At 42.2% G+C, this 22,854-nt stretch overlaps 1 protein-coding gene and 1 long non-coding RNA gene across 2 annotated transcripts in view; both read left to right on the top strand.

Annotated features, from left to right (window-relative positions):
• mdfi (MyoD family inhibitor) overlaps positions 1-15,671 on the top strand; it is a 58,551-nt gene extending 42,880 nt beyond the window's left edge. The window contains exon 6 of the mRNA XM_078798444.1: positions 15,650-15,671. Coding sequence (XP_078654570.1) covers positions 15,650-15,651 — 2 coding nt within the window. The 3' untranslated portion in view covers positions 15,652-15,671. The remainder of the gene's footprint in view (positions 1-15,649) is intronic.
• LOC131105876 (uncharacterized) overlaps positions 1-22,244 on the top strand; it is a 265,039-nt gene extending 242,795 nt beyond the window's left edge. Inside the window, exons 2-5 of the long non-coding RNA XR_013630256.1 lie at positions 16,597-16,730; positions 17,946-17,984; positions 20,066-20,144; positions 21,890-22,244. This is a non-coding gene — a long non-coding RNA (uncharacterized LOC131105876). The remainder of the gene's footprint in view (positions 1-16,596; positions 16,731-17,945; positions 17,985-20,065; positions 20,145-21,889) is intronic.
• Positions 22,245-22,854: the final 610 nt, after the last annotated feature.

The raw sequence follows: 22,854 nt of genomic DNA on the forward strand, positions 1-22,854 counted from the left end.
TGTCTATATGTGCCCTGTGATTGGCTGGCCACCAGTCCAGGGTGTACCCAGCCTCTCGCCCGAAGACAGCTGGGATAGGCTCCAGCACCCCCTGCGACCCTCGTGAGGAAAACCGGTAGAAAATGAATGAATAAACATGGGATTTATTCCAATGTGTTCATATGGAAATAAACTCTACAAGCCATACAATCAAATAAAAGGATTGACCGAGTCGTGCTGACCGAGTATTAACTCATTCACGTACCCTTGCTGTCGTGTGCTAGCTAAATTAAAAAGGGAAACGGGTAGCATGGCATTAAGTGTGCAACTCTAATTGCATTTCTATAAATGAATTGACCTTGTTGAAAAAGCAACAGAGCTGCATGGTGGATGAGTGGGTAGTGCACAATTGTAAAAGTACCAGATGGAGGGGTAGGATTTAATAAGCTTTGCTTCTTCCTACTCCTTTTGGACATGTGGAACTGTGAACTGATTATGGGATGCACTCAATTGTAATCTGCTGCATGTTCAAATGAAATAAAACCATTACCATTACTTTTGCCGGAAACATGAGATGTGAGAATGACAGTAAGGCAAAAATGTAATCATCAGGGGAATCAAGGGCTAGTTTAGCGCCCTGGTCCAGAGATTGAACTTGCGGGCTGGATGTGTGTGAGCGTGTCAGACAGGCTGCTGGCAGGCCACACATAAAAACAGAGCTCCTGTTTTTGAGTGGAGCTGACTCATGCCACCTTGAGCAAACAGGGCGCAACAGACCGGAGCCTTGTCCTTACACACACACACACGTTTTTCCTGCATCTGTAAATTGGCTTTGATACACACACTTGTGTCTGATTCACTACTGACCTTCTGCAAAACTGGAGACTCTACAAGTTGAATAAGCTAATAACATAATGTGTGTGAGAAATAGTGCCTATTATGGTGAAATCACTTAACAAAACTTCTTTGTTTCTCCACTTCCAGTAAGAGTAGACTGGAGGGATTGAGAAATAGAACTAGTGATGGCATTTACGGGAAGATGGAATCCTGAAAACAGACACGGAACCTAGTTTCAGTGGTCCTCGGGGAAGGCGAAGGAAGGGGCGTCTTGTCCACATAAATACTTACTTCCTGTCCCATGTCCGACAGGGAGCCTGAGACCATTGTATATTTGTGTATGCGTGTTGTGTGTGTCTGAGAGGAAGCACAGAGCAGCATGATGGCCGCACTTCAAAAAGACCTTCGCCAAGTGACCTAAATGCATGACCTACGCCTCAGTCTGCGAGCGGACGGCCCGCAGCAGCAGCATGGCTCGGACTAATGGGCTCTAACGCTGTTTGGTGCCGTATTACCATAGTAACCTCAAAAGCCATTTCCTGTCGGTGCGTTTCACCCTGGCGCGGTTGCCCACCTGCTTTAGCATGTTTCACCTCGGAGGAAAACATGGTTGCATTGCAGTACATCATAACACCGCATGTCTGTGGCACATTCATGCGAGGGAAATCGAACGCATTACACAATGTATACACAATGTATACGATGTATTATTAAGTCAGTCGCAAGTCTACTCCTAAATATCGAGCCAAGTCTCAAGTCAAGCCGTGCAAGTCAGGTCGAGTCATGTCAGAAGTCATGGGCTTCAAAAAAAAATGCAACTATTATATTTAGCAAATGCAACAAAATTATTTTCATTTGCCGTATAAGATGCACTGGTTTTAAAGTTGCACACACTAAATTTACAGAGAGAAAAAAAAGTACATAAATAATCTGCACCGGACTATGAACCACATGCGTCCACGTCAAAAAGTAACATACTGACCGTGAGGACCACGCGGCTCTTTATTTGACAGCAGACAATCATTAGCTATCAGGAAACAGGTTTGTCAACCCATCGGAACTCACAGAATGTCATTACTATAATGTCAAGACTATAATCATCACACAGCAACTTAACACTGAAACGGTAGCTAGGAAATATACAAGGTACCAGGTACTAATATGAGTTTAAAATAATAAAAAAAAACATCTATTTTATCTATCTGTTCACTGGGTGGATGGGTGACCAGTGGATGAAGTAGTCTGGACTTCACTGCTTAGGCTGCTGCCTTCACGATGGATGGATGGATGGATGGGCTGTGGCATTCACATTTACTCTCGTGGCCCCACCTCCAACCATTGAGAACAAATTTTGCTTTGTTCAATACTGAATATTGAATTTTTAGCAAATTTTCTTTCTTGTCTTATTGTCACTACTGCCTGCTACTGGGTGCTAGATTCTCAACAAACTCTCTTCAAAAACATCTAAGTTAACTAGGAGTTGAACTTGTGACTTGATGAGTGAGAAGCTGCACTCCATTATCAGGCTGATGGAGGCCAGAATGCAGGCCACATCTATCTGTGTGTCCTATCTGTGTCAGGTCAGGTGGGAATGAGACTCTTTCTCCATCGTCGCGTTGGCTGTCTCTCCTTAGACTCGTCTCTTAGATGGAGGAGTGTCAGCAGAGATTGGTGCGGCCGACGTCCCCCGTGGACAACTGTTAATGATGTCCTCGCTCACGCACCGCACCTCGCAGATAAGGCCGCGGCGTACGGCGAGGTGAAGCAGAATAATTGGCGTAACTCGGACTCGGCCTTGTCTCGTCATCTCTTTCTGATTCTTGGCTCGCGCTCTCAAGTCAGTGTAGCGAATAGCTCATTTCACACTGTGATTCTTTCTCTCCAATACGGAGCTGCTAGCTGCCAGATTGAGTTGAAAAGAACAGGATTAAATATTTTTTCCAGATGTGATGAGAAGTTGTAGGATTGGATATCTTTGTCTGGGCTGTTTGCAATGGCGTCATTTGGGCTTCGGTTCAAACATCAAACAATGGTCATCTTGATGCCAGAACTAAGGTGGCCAGATGTCCTTTCATCACCCGACATGTCCTCTTTTTGGTACCTAAAAAAGCATCATTGTTATTATTCTAAGTATTCTAAGTATTCTTAGATCACAGTATGTCATGTATGGTCATAACACCTTGTACCCTTGTACTTCGGTACGAGGTAAATTATTTAAAAAAAATTTTTTTTAACTGTATTATGGAAAGCAGGAAGTGAACAAATGTAACAGTTACTGATTGTAAAAGTACCAGATAGAGGGGTAGGATTTAATAAGCTTTGCTTCTTTCTACTCCTTTTGGACATGTGGAACTGGGAGCACTAAAAGTGCTCCATAGTGTCTACATGCTCCTTACTGAGGTGGTACTCGTCCCCAAATTTTGCCCACACTGGCAAGTACAGCGGATCGGGACCGGGGCTTTATAGTCGCCGCCTGACGGATGATCACATCCGATGATCACCTTGCCAAGTGTTCGGCCCCAAATGTCACACCAATCTAAAGCTTAAAGTAAGGCATCACAGGATTATATCACAGGAAGTCCCACACAGGCAGGAAGTTCTGGATGCTGCACCAGGGGCGGAGTATTAGAAGTATTGGCTGATATCAGTGCCGTCCTTTTTTCACTGATATCAGCCAATACCGATTGGTGGCCGATCAATTGGAGCACCCTTAGTAGTCAGTGTTATAATTACCTTTATTATTAATTTAATTCATGATTATAATTTAAAACCTGCAGTAAAAGCCAGTTGATCAAGTCGACTGCTTTTTTCACCGAACAATTAATGACACCTAGTGACCAATGTAGCGTACTACATTCACAATTTGAATGCGTAATATGATGCAAAATGCATGAAATTGGCTAAAACTTGCATTTTCTAAATAATAGACCGTATTCAACCACAAAACATAGTGGTTAGTGGTTAGTGAGCAGGCCTCACAGGTAGGAGACCCGAGTTCAATTCCACCCTTGGGCATCTCTGTGTGGAGTTTTGCAGGTTTTCTTCGGGTACTCCAGTTTCCTCCCACATTCCAAAAACATGCTAGGTTAATTGGCGACTCCAAATTGTCCATAGGTATGAATGTGAGTGTGAATGGTTGTTTGTCTATATGTGCCCTGTGATTGGCTGGCCACCAGTCCAGGGTGTAGAAGACAGCTTGGATAGGCTCCAGCACCCCCACGACCCTCGTAAGGATAAGCGATAGAAAATGAATGAATGATTGTATTTTCACTTCACTGTATGAGGTATGAGGCTGCACGGTGGAGAGTGGTTACCGTGCAGGCCACACAGCAAGTTACCCGGGTTCGATTCCCCTTTGGGCATCTCTGTGTGGAGTTTGCATGTTCTCCCAGTGCATGCGTGGGTTTTCTCCGGGTACTCCGGTTTCCTCCCACATTCCAAAAAAAACATGCTAGGTTAATTAGCGACTCCAAATTGTTTATAGGTATGAATGTGAGTGTGAATGGTTGTTTGTCTATATGTGCCCTGTGATTGGCTGGCCACCAGTCCAGGGTGTACCCTGCCTCTCGCCTGAAGACAGCTGGGATAGGCTCCAGCATCCCCGTGACCCTTGTGTAGAAATTGAATGAATGAATGAATAATGTTCACAATAGCATTTCTTGGAGCCAAACCCTGAGTTGGCATGAAAGCTTTAGAATACACGCATATCTTGTAAAGACAACTTTAATGGTTCTGAAATACAATTTTCCATTTTGTGAAATCATCATAAATGTACAGTCTGTATGTATAAATGTACAGCTTCTATATAAAGCGCTGTGGAAGATAATGGCTCCACACCTGTCATTGTTCTTCCAGCATGTGTGCACGGAGCTGCAGTGTCAGCCGCTTCATGCATGAAGACATTATGCAGGCACATAGCTCAATTACGCAGCTCCTCGCCTGCCGTACTGCTAACCACGGATTGACTGGTCAGATGGAGAGCTTTAAAAAACCCCTCAGACGCACACGTGCACTTTGCCTTTGCATATCAAGACTTCGGTTCAACCTGTCTGCGTCTTTGGCGTATTGTGCGCATCTTCACGTGAATGTGTGTGTTTCCTCCGCCTCGCCCCGCAGTGGACGCGTTGCTGACCCGCTCGGGAGAAGAGAGAGCAGAGAGGGAGTGGGTAAAGCCAATTAAAAGAAAGATCACTTGTGTGTCTGCTGGAGTGTCTCTGAGAGCCTCTCACGGTTAACCTTTCCAGTTGGAGAGTGAGCAAACGAGTGAGAGGAACGAGGGAGAGGATGGAGAGGGAAGGCGACTGGGGAGATCAGGCGTTTCGACTTTAATGGTCCCTCAGTGTTGGAGTGAGGCTGCTTAATTTGCCTCCCTTTTCTCGGGCTACGGCAGAGCCTTTAGCTTTTGTCAGGCCAACATTCCGCAAGAAACTTATGCATGAATAATAGAGGCCACATGGATGTGTGTATGTGTGTGTGTGTGTGTGTTAAGAATTAGTGTATTTGCGAGACAGCGCTTTCTTTAGCCGTTTGCTAATTTCATGATAAGTTTTACCTGCTAGGTGTTACAATACTGACATTTCAAAGAAATGCCATCAAGTTGTGAGTCTGTATGTGTGTGTGTGTGTTACGTGCCATGCATCAGAGCTGGCCAAGACAACACAAATTGGGCTAAATTAATGACTATGTGTGCAAATGTGTGTGTGCGTGCGATTGCGGGGGCAGGGCGGCAACTGACAGTGTGTGGCGGCATAAATTGGGGTTAGATTAATGCAATGCAGATCTGCCTCTGTGCTCTGACCCTCATCAGGGCAGAGATGAGCTTTGTGTCTCAATTAACCTTGGAAAAACACGCAAGGCATATACTTACAAACACACACACACACATACACACATATCAGGATGCTACACATGCACAGCGCTGATGTACAGCACGAGGAGATCCAATCAAGTCAGAGATCCTGATGGGCATCGGTGAAAAGTTTCCATAAAGTAACACAAAAGTAACAACTACGTGTGTATGTGTTCACTTTAACCACTAATTTACTTTCAATAATACTTTCAAAACAATCAACCTGAGGTTTAATATGACGCCCACCTCTGTCATGTGACTATGCTGGAATCTAACCCAGCTGACTTTGGGTGAGAGGTGGTGTCCACCCTGGACTGGTTGCCAGCCAATCAATTAACTACACGTGCATGTAGTGCAAAAACACTACACGTGTTTTTGGAGAACACGGAGAAGACCAACACACATGGAAAGAATATGTAAACTCCAGATTTCAATCTTCCAGATCTCCTAACTGTGTGGCCAACATGCTCACCACTTGTGCACTGTGTAGTGCATTAACATTATTGTCTTTAACTTAGATAACATGTCTCAAAATTCTTATGCATTATGTATTACAAATAAATATCCTGACCTAAAAATATCCTATAAATAAATAAAGATAATATCAATAAATTCTAAATACAGCATTCAACAAACTATTTATATATATATAGACATATATATATATAACCAAAATGTGTAAACAACAATACCACAACATCAAACATGAATTTTTTTTTTTACAAATATAACACCATGAAGCTGCATGGTGATCGAGTGGTTAGTGTGCAGGCTTCACAGCTAGGAGACCAGGGTTCAATGCCACCCTCGACCATCTGTGTGTGGAGTTTGCATGTTCTCCCTGTGCATGCGTGGGTTTTTTTTGGCCAATTTTTTACATTAATTACATTGATTGTGGAGTTGCATCATCACCTCTTTGTAACTCTCGTGCGAAAAATAAATTAATTCATTCATTTTTTTACCCTTTAATTTTTCTTCATATTTAAACTTTCTTGTAATGTTTTTTTTCTTGTAATATTATATCTTTTGACTTTATAATTGTAACATTTTAACTTAACAGAATAATTTTCCTAAAATTGCTACTTTATTCTTTGTTTTGTTTCTCATCATTCATTCATTTTCTACCGCTTTTCCTCACGCGGGTCGCAGGGGGTGCTGGAGCCTATCCCAGCTGTCTTCTACACCCTGGACTGATGGCCAGCCAATCACAGGGCACATATAGTCAAACAACCATTCACACTCACATTCATACCTATGGACAATTTGGAGTCGCTAATTAACCTAGCATGTTTTTGGAATGGGGGAGGAAACTGGAGTGCAAAAAATAAAAAAAAAAATTAAATAATAATAAGGGATTTTATAATAATAAAATTTTTTAATAAATTACAAAATTAAAAAATTTAAAAAACGCATAAATACATCTTTTGGTAGAGAGAAGAGATTAATTGGATTTAGATTATTTCTTATGGAAAAAATGTATATGGACTCTTCAGAATGGATTAGTGATGCTAAAAACATTTCCACTGTAAGAAATAACTCATAGCAAAACAAGAATGTGGTGCACATACTTTACCACATTGCTTTTTTTATTATTAGTGAAATGACCCCCGGTATTTGCCTATAAGGCCTAATGGGCGGCCGGCTCTGCATACATGTACAGGTCAAAGGTTACCTCTACTCTTCAGTCCAATAAATCAAACGTAGATCCTTACAAAGCTGCCAGGATGATTGCAATTAATCCCTCTTTACATGCACTTGGACCTCTTTAGTCCGCTTCTTTTGTCCACTCGGGGCTGAGGAAGAAGTAGAACACTTGAGTGGTCTTAATCAGAGCAGATAGCCAAAAATATATATTTCCTCCTCCGTGATTCTGCTTCTCAAACACAGATGAGTGAAAAGACGGATGAGTTGAAGGAAGGACGCACAAATGACCTTCAGAATAATCCCATGAACTTTTAGTTATTTATAATAAGTGGCAATTTCTTGTATGCTAATCATTGTAATAGCACACACGACAGGTGGGGACGTCCTTGTTGTTGCGTGAAGATAGTTTAAGTGTACCATGGACTGTTAGGAACCATATTGTGGGCATCCATTGTGTGCTCTGAATCTTATAAGAAAAGACATTGCTCCTCCTAACGGTGAAATGTGGTATTACACCAACTAAAAGTAAGGATGAGGAAAGATAGTATTTAATTCATTCATTCATTTTCTACCGCTTATCCTCACATAAGCATACCTGAGCAGAGAATCAAACTTGTGTCCCAATGGCTGAACGGGTCACAAAAAAACAAAAACCGTAGTACCCGGAGAAAACCCACGCATGCACGGGAAGAACATGTAAACTCCACACAGAGATGGCCAAGAGTGGAATCGAACTCGGGTCTCCTAGCTGTGAAGACTGTACACTAACCACTAGTCCACCGTGCAGCTTTGTTTTCAGTGTAGATCCGAAGTGACACAATGTTGTGTGTGTGTGTTCATCACCGAGGTTGCGTGTGTGTCTGGCCTGCCGACCGGCCCAGATGTTTAGCTAATTAACACGAGTCTCATCTAGGTGATTAAATAATCAAATAATTAATTCATTAAGCGGAGGGCTTGCACCGTCTCTTATGATCTGCGCCGCACACAGCTTGTCAGTGTGGAGGGGACAGGGGGACAGGGGGGTAGGGGGGGCATTACAACAGACTGCCGATACTTAGCATCACACAGGACACCCATGGACGTTGTATCCATCATTTCCGTTGTCCTGGGGCTCAAACAGCTTCATCTAACAGATTAAAGCAGGGAGCTCTCACACTATAAAATGATCATAACTCCAAAAAGCCAATAGTAGCTTGGTGTATTTATATGTTTCATTATCTGAGAGGGAAAATGGAATTAAAAATGCAGCAGAAGGAAAACTTATGGCGGATCTTGACTTTAAGAGAAAGACCTTTACGATGTGGACATATGTTGCGTTTACATCGGTGCAGCTTCGAGAAAGAACTAATCTGATTACCTCTTTAAATTTGGTTGGGTGCTTATACACCCGAATTCATTCATTTTCTATGCCACTTATCCTCACAAGGGCCTATCCCAGCTACCTATCCTAAAAGTAGAATGTCAATACATGAAAAGTTGTACCACTTGGAGTTATACTAAATGTTGGTTATTGAAGTACTTGCACTTCAGTTCTTTTTTAGATAAAAATTAAACAACAAAATATTATTTTCAATAATAATTAAATAAAAAATAAAAACCATACTTAAAAAATACTGAATACTTTAAATGTGTTTAATAAGCATCTGAGTCATATTCAGGGATTAAACCAATATTGCATTGTATGTAAACAAGGGCTGCAACAATTATCCGGATAATTCGAATACCTCAATTACAAAAAGTAGTCGAGGGGGTTTTCCACGTTTCAAATAATCGCTTACGTCACTATTGTGACCAACAAATTTTTCGCCATTCTTCTAGTCCTTAAACTGCACTTTAAGGACTAAGATTAAATATTACTTTCAAAATTGAATCGCATTTCTGTATTAAATACAATCTGTAACTTGTACAAAAAAAGCCATCCCAAAAAACACAACACGTCATCATACATGTTGCACAAAGTCAACTACTTACTTGCACCATGTGGGCAAACAAACAAATAGCCACCACAAGGCATGCTGGGTAGCTTGTGGTACTCTTCCTCCCCATCATTTTGCTGTGTTTGTCGTATTTTGCCATATTACCAAATATGCTAATTAGGTTGTCAGAGAAGGAAACATGGAGGATTTAGCCAAAGCTACCCAGCATGCCTTATGTTCAGCACTGCGTTGCTGATTTATGTTATGCGTTAACTTGCTGTGGATGTGTTGTGTTTTTGTTTGGTCCGGCCAGGAACCAAAGAATTGAAAAAAAATCCCACTTTTCAGACGGTTCGATTTTTGCCCGTTTTTCAGGTTGTCGCCTTTTTTTTGGAGGGGCTTAAATGACACTTTTCTGGTCCGGGAGGTGGACTAAACCCACCACACATTCATCAGGAGTCCCAGCAGGACCCAAAGAAGGCAAGAAATCCCACTTTTCTGACGCTTCGTTTTTTGCCCGTTTTTCAGGTCCGCGGTTGTCGCAAATTCTCATTTTTTTAGCTGCCGAAACATCAATTTCTGGTCCGGGAGGTGGACTAAACCCACCACACATTCATCAGGGGTTCCGGCAGGACCCAAAGAAGGCCAAAAATCCCGCTTTTCTGACGCTTCATTTTTTGCCTGTTTGTTGTTTTTTCTCCTTTTTTTAGGTGTTTAAACGACACTTGATGTGTTGTGTTTTTGTTTAGTTGCACTGTGAGAAAGTATGCTATTTCTGCTTGATGCCACCTACATATAGACAGCCCCTTGACCTAATTTTTTAACCCGATTTGGCCCGTGAGTCAAAATATTTTCCCTCCCTTGCATAAGGGTGTTGTTGCCATTGGTCAGTTCGGCTGGCATGAGGTGGCACCATCATCATCTGAGCCGGACAGGAAGTGGCGGGCAAGGATGGCAACTTGAACCACCAAGTACACACACACACACGGCAACCCTCATTTTAAACACTCCTTTAGCCATAATCATTTTCATATAATTCACTTTCATACAATTCCTTCTCCTAATCATTATCAGGCCCACTAACGTCTTAATGACTTCATAAATTTAAGCTATAAAAAGTAATGGAGAAAGACAAATGAGATAATTAGGAATAAATCTTAGTGGAAAGCCATTTATCAAAACACGGAGAGGCCCGGAATATTCCCCACCATTAGGCTCTGCTGTAATTAACACAGGCTCTCAGTTATGAAGGAAACCTGCTAGCAGAGATATTAAGATCCAAAAGCCTCACTGTTATTAAATTGACCGATGAATCTGCGACGTATAATATGATGTGGATTATTAGGATCCTTTTTAATTAAAAAGAACGTTAAGATTTTTTTTTTATATATATATATTTAAATTTTTAACGCTTTAACGGTGGCTTGAACTCATCTCGCTGCGGTTATGGACCAATGAGACCGAGAGAGTCAAAGTGAGATGAAAAAAGAAAAGAATGGGAGAAAGAAAGTGTGTGTGTGTGTGTGTGTGTGTGTGTCACACTCCCCTTTTTGCTGCAGACTATTCCAAGTACATGAGAGGAAATGGTATTCTAATTTAACCATCAAATGCATACAGCGAGCAGACATTATTAATTCTTATTATCTTTAAAAGTGTAAGTGTGATGTAATGCTTTGCTCTGATTAGTAAGAGTCACATTCAGCATTTTGGATTTCATTATTAGAAAAAAAATGACATTTCACCACACACACACACACACACACATATGTCTTCTCCTTTGTCCTCCAAGAACAGTAAGCCTCCACATTCTCAAAAGGATGTCATCAAAAAAATCTGTGATTTTCCATTTTATTCCTTGACCTTCAATCTGGTTCTGGTTGAGCCACAATGGCCGCCTTCAAGACTCATCAGATCTCCATTGATGTTCATTTTCATCTGTTCAAAATATGACTTAGTCTGCAATGATAATATGAATGTGGGGGGATAAAACATATTCAATGTGTTAATTATTGAGAACGCTCGGTATTTTTGGTGTATTTGACATTGTTGTTAAGTACTTGACATGATAACTAGACTCGTTATCAATAGTCCACATTCCTTGAAACTGTTTAGAATAAGAAGGGGGTCCTCGTTAGTGTTGGCTTCAACATATAGTTTCTTTAAAATACTTTTTCCAGGGTACAGTACATGCAAATGATCTTTTATATAAATGGCACGCCAACCTCCAATCGCTGACCAATTAATGACCTTGGAGGGCATCTTGTGACTAATTTATACTTGACGGCTCCCCTGGCGCCTGTTGTCAGTGTGTGTCTGTGTGTGTCTGTGTGTTGCAAGAGTTGAGCTCATTAACATGGAAACCCGGTTTGTGCTTGTGTGGGTGCGGGTGTCACCGGGGCCTCGTCAGAACACGCTAGGCCGGGTTTTTCATTCCAATTGTGTACCAATCATGATTTCAAATGGATATATTTTTAGGTACATTCACATTCATCAGGGGTCCGGGCAGGAACCAAGCAAGGGGCAAAAAATAATACTTTTCAGATGGTTTGATTTTCGCCCGTTTTTCAGGCTGTCGCCTTTTTATTGGAGGGGTTGATGATACTTTTCTGGTCTGGGAGGTGGACAAAACCCACCACACATTCATCAGGGGTCCCGGCAGGACCTAAAAAAGGCCAAACATCCTACTTTTCTGACGGTTAATTTTTTTTGCCCGTTTTTCAGGTTGGTTTTCAGGTTCAGGCTGTCAAAAATTCTCATTTTTTAGCTGACAAAACGTCAATTTCTGGTCTGGGAGGTAGACAAAACCCACCACACATTCATCAGGGGTCCCGGCAGGACCTAAAGAGGGCAAGAAATCCCACTTTTCTGACGCTTTGTTTTTTGCCTGTGTTGCCTGTTTTTCAGGTCCGCGGCCGTTGGTTTTTCTCCTTTTTTTAGGTGTTTATACGACACTTTTCTGGTCCGTGAGGTGGACAAAAGCCACCACACATTCATCAGGGGTCCCAGCAGGACCTTAAGAAGGCCAGAAATCCAACTTTTCTGACGCTTCGTTTTTTTGCCCGTTTTTCAGGTCCACGGCTGTCGCAAATTCTCGTTTTTTTAGCTGCCGAAACATCAATTTCTGGTCTGGGAGGTGGACTGAACCCACCACAAAACCCACCACACATTCATCAGGGGTCCCGGCAGGGCCTAAAGAAGGCAAAAAATCCCACTTTTCTGATGCTTTGTTTTTTGCCTGTTTTTCAGGTGCGGCTGTCACTTTTTCTCCTTTTTTGGGGGGTGTTTAAATGATACTTTTCTGGTCTGGGAGGTGGACAAAAGCCACCACACATTCATCTGGGGTCCCAGGAGGACCTTAAGAAGGCCAGAAATCCCACTTTTCTGACGCTTCGTTTTTTTGCCCGTTTTTTCACGTCTGCGGCGTACATTTTTTTTCTACTTTCTTTGAGCTGTTAAAATGACACTTTTCCGGTCCGGGAGGTGGACAAAACCCACCACGCATTCATGAGGGGTCCCAGAAGGACCCAAAGAAGGAAACAAAATTCCTATTACCAACGGGTCGATTTTCGCCCGTTTTTCAGGTTTGCGGCTGTCGCAAATTCTTGTTTTTGAGGTCCCGAAATGACACTTTTCTGGTCCGGGATGTGAACAAAACCCACCACACATTCATCAGGGGTCCCGGCAGGACTTAAAGAAGGCAAAAGAATCACACTTTTTTGCCTGTTTTTTTTAGGTCTACAGCTTTTGCAAATTCTCGTTTTTTGAGGTGCCGAAACAACACTTTTCCGATCCGAGAGGTGGAGAAATTCCACCACACATTCAGCAGGAGTCCTGACAGGACCCAAAGAAGGCAAAAAAAAATCCCACTTTCCCGACGGGTCGATTTTTTTTCCCCGTTTTTCAGGACCGCCACGGCCTTGCACGTTTCTTCCTTTGCAACACGCATCACTCTCTCACTGGAGTGTGTGTTATTCTCTCCCTAACTGCTTTATCAGACTTCTGCACCAGCGGTTCTCATTAGAACATTAATTGAAAAAGAGTAATTAATCCTGAGAGGTGGCAACACTGGACTGCGGCCCACGAGAGAGAGTGAGAGGAACAGAAGTGGACAAAGTGTCTTGCTCAGTGTGACCCAATACTGCCCCCTGTTGATGCTTCACTGCATGCTGCACCTCAGCTGCTCACTGGAGGACCAAGCTGTTGGTCTCCCAAGCCGCCATTGGTGCCACTCAACTTATATGATTTTTATGTTAAAGGCTTTTTGTCAATGAATGAGCCTAGCAGTGAACATTTGTTTTATTCTCTAAACTACTTAATTACATTACTTCCTCTCATTTATTAGCATAAAATGAAAAATTAATATTTGATAATTTGGTAATTTCATGCAAACAAATCCAAATTTAAGGTGCTTGTTGTGGTTGCATATAGGCCCTCATGTACTTCATAGTTTTTAGAAAATTGATTACAAAAATAAAAATAACAATTTGTAGCAATAAAAAAAACATCTTAATTAATGCAATACACTTCCCTTGATAAAATCTTTCTAAATGTAGTATTAGTTATTGAAGTAGTGCACTTAAGTTCTTTTTTTAGTTAAAAATTAAAGAAAAAATATTATTTTTCAATAATATTTAAATAAAAAACATACTTAATTGTAATTAATGATAATTGAATAATATATAAATTAATTTAAAAAATATGTTATAAGTGAGGTTAAGGTGGCTTATTGTGTGGCATTGACAATACGGTAATTGTGTTTTTTTAACACTTTTTTATTATTTTTTTTCCCAATGCTAATCACTATGGTAATATATCAAAATACATATTACCATTTTAATATTTCATTCCCCATTATTATACTGATTTTTCTGCGCTAATTGCCAATGGAGAAATACAGCATGTGGTCCTTCATACTAACACACAACAAAGTTACAAAATATGGTTCCCTATCAATAAAGTTTTATATCTACGACATATGAAGTACAATGAGGGTGAGGGTGACGAACACCCGGAAAGGGTAAGGTGGGTCTCTCTACGCTCTGAGGGCGCCCAATGCGGCTCGTACCTCGGTCCACTCTATTATTCTAATCCTTGGTTGTGTCTCGGTGACCTTTGCGGGGATGATTGTTTCTCATTTAGAAGTGTAAGGTGTGATCTTCCCACCCGTTTGATCCTGCTCACCTGACCTTTGTAAATTGCCTGTTAAGCATATCGCGGCTCGACCCCGGAGTCTCGCGCGCACATCGCCTATTAATACACACAATGGCCTCAGAAGTATTTAGGCACTTTTGCAACACACACATGTAGTGTGTCATTCTGGGTGGGGGTTCTAATATCAGTTTAGCCACAGTGGGAACATACAAATGACTAACAACTGATCATGTAGTATCAGATGGTGCAAGCTGCAAAGATTTTGGTGACAGTCTGATGCACACACACATAGTCTAGTCTTAAAAAAGAAAGTGAAAGTGAAAAAAAAAAGCATATAATATAATTGTCCATTGTGTCCGCCACCTTTTGTAGGCTTGCTTTTAATGAGGGCCAGAGCTGAATGGCAGCGAGGTGATTTTTCCATCAAGCTGATGAGAGGAGAATTAAACGCCCTCAGCTTGGTGTCTGCAGCGCCATTACACAAGGAAGAAGGTCTAAATTCATTTGGCCCGGGCCACCATTTTCTAATTAACAAGTCAATGCCACACAGGGAGAGACACAGCATAGTGGGCATTCATCGTTCGGTGCTGAGGAAATGTCAGAAAGATTGGTCAAATTCATCTTTAATCACAGAGCGTGGCCATACTATACCGATGCAATTTACAGCCCCCCACCCCTTTACCCGCCCCTCGGTCTTTCAGACTTGACTATTCTTTGTGTGTTTGTGCCTCTCTTCTCTCTCCCAGAACTTCTCCTGGCCCCGCGTTGTCCGCCCCGAAGTGTCCCGCCGCTCCCCAAAGCTGTGGGCTTACCAGGGACATTTCCCCCCGGATTAGAAAGATGATTTCATTAGCCTCCTCTGGTGTCAGGTTTCAGTCTGGGGATTAAATTCTGCAGATTAGAAGTCCAGGCGATTCTTCAGCATCTCATTAATATCTAAGAGCGTAGGAGATGTAATTTGGGAATGTCGGCTTTATGATTACTAAGCAAATGTATGCTTTGCCATTTAAGAGTAGAAATTGGGCTGAGATCAGTGTGTCCGTCCGGGTTTAGCCCGCATCCCCATGCTGGATACCCAAACTCGCTGAAGTATGTGTAGCAACTTTTCTACAAGCCGGTAGTTGCCAAACTTTACATTCACTTTGCTATGTGACCTGAAGCTATGTACCTCCAACTCCTGCACACATTATATGATATATATATATATATACATATGTATATAATATATACATTGATTTTTTTTAATGTTTTTGTTGTTGTCATGTGTTTTCAGGAAGATACTGCATGCGACCACCAGTCTCCTCCTACTTCTAAAAAGCAATAAAAGCAATCTTCACTCGCTAAATGTACTGCAAAAAAAGGTCAGTAAGGATAATTCATAATGCTGCCTACAGAGAATATAATACTAACTCCTTATTTTTAAAATCACAAATACTTAAACTTGCTAATATAGTTCATCTTCAAACAGCTAAAATAATGCATAGGGCTAAAAATAACCAATTACCTAAAAATGTCATCCAATACTTCTCTACAAGAGAGGAGAAATATCATACAGGAAGTATCACCTCGTACTTCGGTATGGGACAAAAAATTACAAAATTAAAAAAAAAACAAAAAACTGTATTACGGAAAGCAGGAAGTGAACAGTTACTGATTATAAAAATTTAAATAAAAAAAAAACTTAAATTATATTAGGAAAGCAGGAAGTGAACAAATGTAACAGTTACTAATGATAAAAATTAAAATAAAAATAAAAAAATAATAAAAAAAACTGAAATTATATTCGGAAAGCAGGAAGTGAACAAATGTAACAGTTACTAATGATAAAAATTAAAATAAAAATAAAAAAATAATAAAAAAAACTTAAATTATATTAGGAAAGCAGGAAGTGAACAAATGTAAGTTACTGATTGTTCATTCATTCATTTTCTACCGCTTATCCTCACGAGGGTCAGTTGTAAAAATTAAAATGAAACTTAATTTTTTTAAAAAACTTAAATTATATTAGGAAAGCAGGAAGTGAACAAATGTAACAGTTACTGATTGTAAAAGCACCAGATGGAGGGGTAGGATTTAATAAGCTTTGCTTCTTCCTACTCCTTTTGGACATGTGGAACTGGGAACTGATTATGGGATGCACTCAATTGTAATCTGATGCATGTTCAAATGAAATAAAACCATTACCATTACCATTACCATTACTTCTCCTCTTGTCCCAAGGAGGACATGCAGGGCCTCGTCACATTACACGGGTCCGAGCCCCGCCCGGTCCCCCGCGGAGGAGCGCCCCTGTCTGTCAGAATGCCCCTCAGCTGCCTCCCCATCCTGATGGAGTGTGGACAGTGGAGAAGAAGGTGGGCGCAAGGGGAGGCCGCTGACTTAATGAGACAATTTTTCAGATAATAAGATTGGTGGATATGCTAATATTTCTACCTTAAGGAGATAATTATGATGTAGAAGATAGAATATTTTAACTTAAAGCGACGGTGCGCCGGTGCCAAACCTATGTGGAATTTATTTTTTCATCATGCATGGTATGAGAGGAGGGATGGAGGGATGGAGGGAGGGGGGTGACGGGGTGTTTAGCGTGGGAGTGCTGTGGGACAGTGGCAAAACAATGCCAACACAGCCTGAATGCTTTCCATGTGTTTTTTTGGGCTCCGCCTTTGATCAAGCCGAGCATTTGACACAAGGAGGAGAGGCAGGGGACTTTCAGCCCTCATAAATATTTATCTCATCACCGCAGGCCAAAAATCACAGAAGAAAGGATATCAATTGATCTTTATTGTTAATTGACCCAAAAGTACACTCATGGTGATGATAAAAAAAAAACGCAACAACAAAAACATTGTCTCCTCTCTTGTGTCTTACAACTTTTTTTTTTATTCCCTCCTCGGGCTTTGGTAATAATTTTGTTTTTGTGTTTAACTTTCTTATCGACACCACGGATGGCGTTTCCTGAAATGCAACATGCGCCGCCAACCTTGATGGCTGGTAACTGGAGGTTAAATGATTAAGAAGGTGGCGATGTTGGGCCCCCGCTAAACAGCTGGGGGGCAACAGGCCTTAATAGGAGGAGGACCGCTGCACCTCCCTCTCACTTTCTTTTCTTATTAATGCTCCCTCGCTCTTCCTCTCTCTCTCTCTCTCTCTCTCTCTCTCTCTCGCTGTCTGTGCCCCGTGTTTCACCATTTTAATTAGGCCATAGCGAGCTCAATCATGTAATTAAGAGCTCAGCTGGACCAGAAAACAAGTCAGCCATTAGCCACGACCAGCCCAGATTACCCAGAGCAGCTGCTAAGCACACACGCACACACACACGCACGCACGCACACGTGAAAAACACACAAGCACATCTGTCACAGAACGGGGAAATTACACCTTTTTTTTTTTTTTTTAAATACGTATAAACCTTAACTCTCCACTGAGCAAAATCATAAAAAAGTTCTATTCAAAAGTTGAATGTCAGTGACGATGACAAGAATCCCCTTGAATCCCCCTGTTTTTGGTTTGGAAAAATCACAAGAAAATGAAAGTATAAGAGTGACACTTTTATTTTTTTTTTACAGATCTACAAGATTTGATATACAGGCTCTCTCACCTCTACGGTATGTGAGCGCCGTCGCCTTTTTGTGCCTGAAAGTAGAATGTGGAATACATGAAAAGTTGTACCACTTGGAGTTACACTTAAGATTTTATTCATTCATTCATTTTCTACCGCTTATCCTCACCAGAGTGGCGGGCGTGCTGGAGCCTATCCCAGCTGTTTTCTACAGCCTGGACTGGTGGCCAGCCAATCACTGGGCACATATAGACAAACAACCATTCACACTCACATTCATACCTATGGACAATTTGGAGTGGCTAATTAACCTAGCATGTTTTTGGAATGTGGGAGGAAACCGGAGAAAACCCACGCATGCACGGGTAGAACAATTAATATTAATATTATTAATATTAATTAATATTATTAACCTAGTCAATTAACCTAGCATGTTTTTGGAATCCAATCCATTCCACTTTATGGTTGTTTGTCCCACATTCCAAAAACATGCTAGGTTAATTAGCGACTCCAAATTGTCCATAGGTATGAATGTGAGTGTGAATGGTTGTTTGTCTATATGTGCCCTGTGATTGGCTGGCCACCAGTCCAGGGTGTAGAATACAGCTGGGATAGGCTCCAGCACACCAGCAACCCTTGTGAGGATAAGCGGTAGAAAAAAAAGAGTTAATATTTTTACCATTTTATAAGAAAGTACAATTAAATTCACAATTAAAATATGTAATCATGATACAATTATTGTTGATTATTGGAATATAATAATAATATAAAGGCAATGCTTAATGCTTTGTTATGGAACTAGTTCTTGGAGCGATGTTAAACTTCCTAGTGTCAATCAATCACATGAATCAACTAAATAAAAAAATTAGTCCAGGGTGTACCCCGCCTCTCCCCCGAAGACAGCTGGGATAGGCTCCAGTTTGTGAGGAAAAAGCAGTAGAAAATGAATGAATGAATCTATATGACAATACAGTATATTGCAATCCACTAATTTCATTTCTTGCATACCTCCTCATGTGGCAACACTGTTCTTACCAGCCCCGCCTCTCCCCATCAAGACAAAGAGACTGTATGGCTAACAAAAAGGCTCACTTTGGTCATGCCGTTGTTCGATGGAACAAAAGTGTCCGGGTGCTAAAACCGAACAAACCCCTTTGCTGCATGTTTGGAGGCGACAGACAAGGAAACCAGAAATAGTACCAGCACATTTTCAATAAAGACCGATCCAAAGAACATTTGAATATTTTCCTCCAAATGAATTCCAGTTCCAGCATTTATACAAAGCCTCTTGCATCCTATCACGTACAATAAAGTGTGCATGCGTTTATCTCCAAAAGCACCCGGCGAATGTCGCAATCTGCCAAACACCCGCTCTTCAATTCCAATTGATTTAGTCGGACGTCCATTCAGAGCCCCGGGTGTAAGCTATCATGTTCCACTCGCACGTGAACAACCACCTCATATTCACAGGAGGCCTGCACGGGCGACTCTCAATGCACGCCGCATTACAATGCAAACAAGGTTAGTTTTCAAACGGCTCATTTAAATACGCTCAACAAGGAAACATATCAGGGTGGCGCCGCTTCGCTTGACTTTGTATCGCGTGACGGGGGGACGTAGGAGGAGTGGCGGTATATATCGACGGACGGCGATGCCGGGGGCCGATAGCAAGCGGAGGAATGGCAGTTCATTTGAATACGGAACCCCCGAGCCACAGTGATTATTATCATCACCAAATCAGGCAGATAAATGAGAAGAGGGGCTCCAAAAATAGCACTGAGAGCCTTTTGTGCGTAGCAGGTATAGGCCCACTGGGGGGGCGAGGGGGGCGAGGGGGGGGGGGGGTGTTCACGAGCTCATTATCCAGGGCCGGGCTGAGAGAACGGAGGGATCGGGAAAGAAATTGCATTAATGTGACCATGGACACTCTTGTCATAAGCACACACACATTCTATATGTCTTCTATACGGTCGCTTTAATTTGACTAGCAGCAGGAGGTCATTTAGCTGTGGCGCTCTCACCTGACGCAATACGCCACAGAAATTATGAGAATATATCGAAACTTCCTTCCATTCTGCACACCTTCTTCCCGTCTCACAGAAACGCTTTTCTTTTCCCGTCATTCAGGATGTCGCACGTCCGCCATTCATCTCATGTGTTTCTGCCGGTGTCGCCGTCTTCCCTTCCGCCGAAAAGTCCACCGCTGGTGAGTCATCCCGCCACTCGTTTGATTCATGCAGCTCCGGGCGCTCGTCTCCCCGGAGAAATTACCAGTCATTTTAATCGGACCTACGTCTCTAATTCATTACACAACCCCCGTCCTGACACACACACACACACACATGGTGGAGAACCTCTCAGATAGCTTACCTTCACCTCCGTCTTTTGGTGTCAAACGCCACTTAACATGGCTGTCATTCACGTAGTCAGAGGAGAGCTGAAGGAGAGAACGAGGGCGAAATGGAAGCTATTTAGCCCGTAGCTAATATCTCATCACTCCAACACGCTAACTATTGGTTCTCCACTTCGCTGCTTGTCTTCTTCTCTCAGGCTTTCAAGCACTTTCTTAGTCACTTAGTCAAATGTTTAAAAGTCTTAGGCCATTGTTACACATGTTGTTTACGCTGTACTTTCTGTTTTGTTTTGTTTTGTTTTGGTGGCACGGAGGTCGAGTGGTTAGCGCGCAGACCTCACGGCTAGGAGACCAGGGTTCAATTCCACCCTCTGTGTGGAGTTTTCATGTTCTCCCCGTGCATGCGTGGGTTTTCTCCGGGTACTCCGGTTTCCTCCCACATTCCAAAAACATGCTAGGTTAATTAGCGACTCCAAATTGTCCATAGGTATGAATGTGAGTGTGAATGGTTGTTTGTCTATATGTGCCCTGTGATTGGCTGGCCACCAGTCCAGGGTGTACCCCGCCTCTCGCCCGAAGACAGCTGGGATAGGCTCCAGCACCCCCGCGACCCTTGTGAGGAAAAAGCGGTAGAAAATGAAAATGGTTTGTTTTGGTTTGTTTTTTTGTGACCCGATCAGCCATTGGAACACAAGTTTGATTCCCTGCTCAGGTATCTCTGTGTGTATTTCCTCGGCTTTCTCCCACATTCCAAAAACATGCTAGGTTAATTAGCGACTCCAAATGATCCATAGGTATGGATGTGAGTGTGAATGGTTGTTTGTCTATATGTGCCCTGTGATTGGCTGGCCACCAGTCCAGGGTGTAGAAGACAGCTGGGATAGGCTCCAGCACGCCTGCCACCCTGGTGAGGATAAGTGGTAGAAAATTAATGAATTAATGAATAATAATGAATAATGAATAATGAGTGGTTAGAACACAGGCTACACAGATAGGAGACACATGTTCGATTCCCTGCTTGGGCATGCTCGGTTAATTGGCGATTCCAAATTGTCCATAGGTATGAATGTGAGTGTGTATGGTTGTTTGTCTATATGTGCCCTGTGATTGGCTGGCCACCAGTCCAGGGTGTATCTCGCCCAAAGACAGCTGGGATAGGCTCCAGCACGCCCACGACCCTCGTGAGGGAAAGAGGTAGAAAATGAATAAATGAATGAATATTTTAGAACGTAGGCTACACAGCTAGGAGACACATGTTCGATTCCCTGCTTGGGCATGCTAGGTTAATTGGCGACTCCAAATTGTCCATAGGTATGAATGTGAGTGTGAATGGTTGTTTGTCTATATGTGCCCTGTGATTGGCTGGCCACCAGTCCAGGGTGTAGAAGACAGCTGGGATAGGCTCCAGCGGTACAGAAAATGAATCATTTTGCTTGTTAAAAAAAAGCATATGTTTATTGTACACTCTATAGGAAAATCAAACAGAAAAAAATGCATCCTTTGATTTGCATGAATGCAGAAGTCTACTTTCTAAAAAGCTAAAAACAAAAACCCACCACCACTTTTTTTCCACCCTCCTTTCAACCTTCCTTTTCAAGACCCCTGAAGAGCAAAACAAGGTGCAGCATTGACAGCAGGCTCTAGTGATTAAGTCTTTCATTGGTTAATTAGCCCCTACAGCAAGGCAAACAAGCACTGACTCACCCAGCATCAAAGACTCGCTACGCTGTCAGGAGGCTCCAACGCTCGCTACCTGTGGGACACGCACACACTGCCGTACCTGTGGGACGGTCTCTGTCTCACACACACACACACACACACACTCATCACTATTGTTACCTGTGGGAGATTCCCTTGTGCTTCCTCCTGAGGTGTCACACACAGGGTGACACACTTAGACACAGAAAGGTTGTGTTGGGATTAGTACACACAACCATACAAGAATATGCACATACAACAAAAACAGAATGAGCGTATTCCATAGGAATAATGTCAAGCTAGCAGGAGCGTTTGGAGGGAAAAGGGACGAGCCGTGTGTCAAAAATAGTTTTATCTAACATTTTTATAGGCTGTTGTGTCCTGGAAAGTAACCCCCCTAAAAAAGTGGGGGCCTACCGTGTAGTGGATAGGGTTCAACGAGGCCACACTTGACACCTAAGTGCTGTGAGAAGCAAATTAAACTTGGGCCTATAAGCCTGGCTCAACAGTAATAACGGAGACTGGACTTGTCATATATTCCATATATTCATAACACTTCTCACCGTAGTTATTAACTGTAACTCTGAAAAATAAATAAAGAACCAAAAACAGCAACAAAAAAAAGCCCAAATGCTGTAGAGTAGTTTGAGTGCACGGCAGCAGGAGGCAAAAGATGGGATGCACGGTGGTTGAGTGGGTACCATGTAGGCCTCACAGCTAGGAGACCCGAGTTCGATTCCACCTTCAGCCATCTCCCCGTGCATGCGTGGGTTTCCTCCCACATTCCAAAAACATGCTAGGTTAATTAGCCACTCCAAATTGTCTATAGGTATGAATGTGAGTGTGAATGGTTGTTTGTCTATAT

This window comes from Doryrhamphus excisus, linkage group LG18 (assembly GCF_037039965.1).
Source record: "Doryrhamphus excisus strain RoL-2023G ecotype Guam linkage group LG18, RoL_Dexc_Guam_v1.1, whole genome shotgun sequence".
NCBI classification, from domain to species: domain Eukaryota; kingdom Metazoa; phylum Chordata; class Actinopteri; order Syngnathiformes; family Syngnathidae; genus Doryrhamphus; species Doryrhamphus excisus.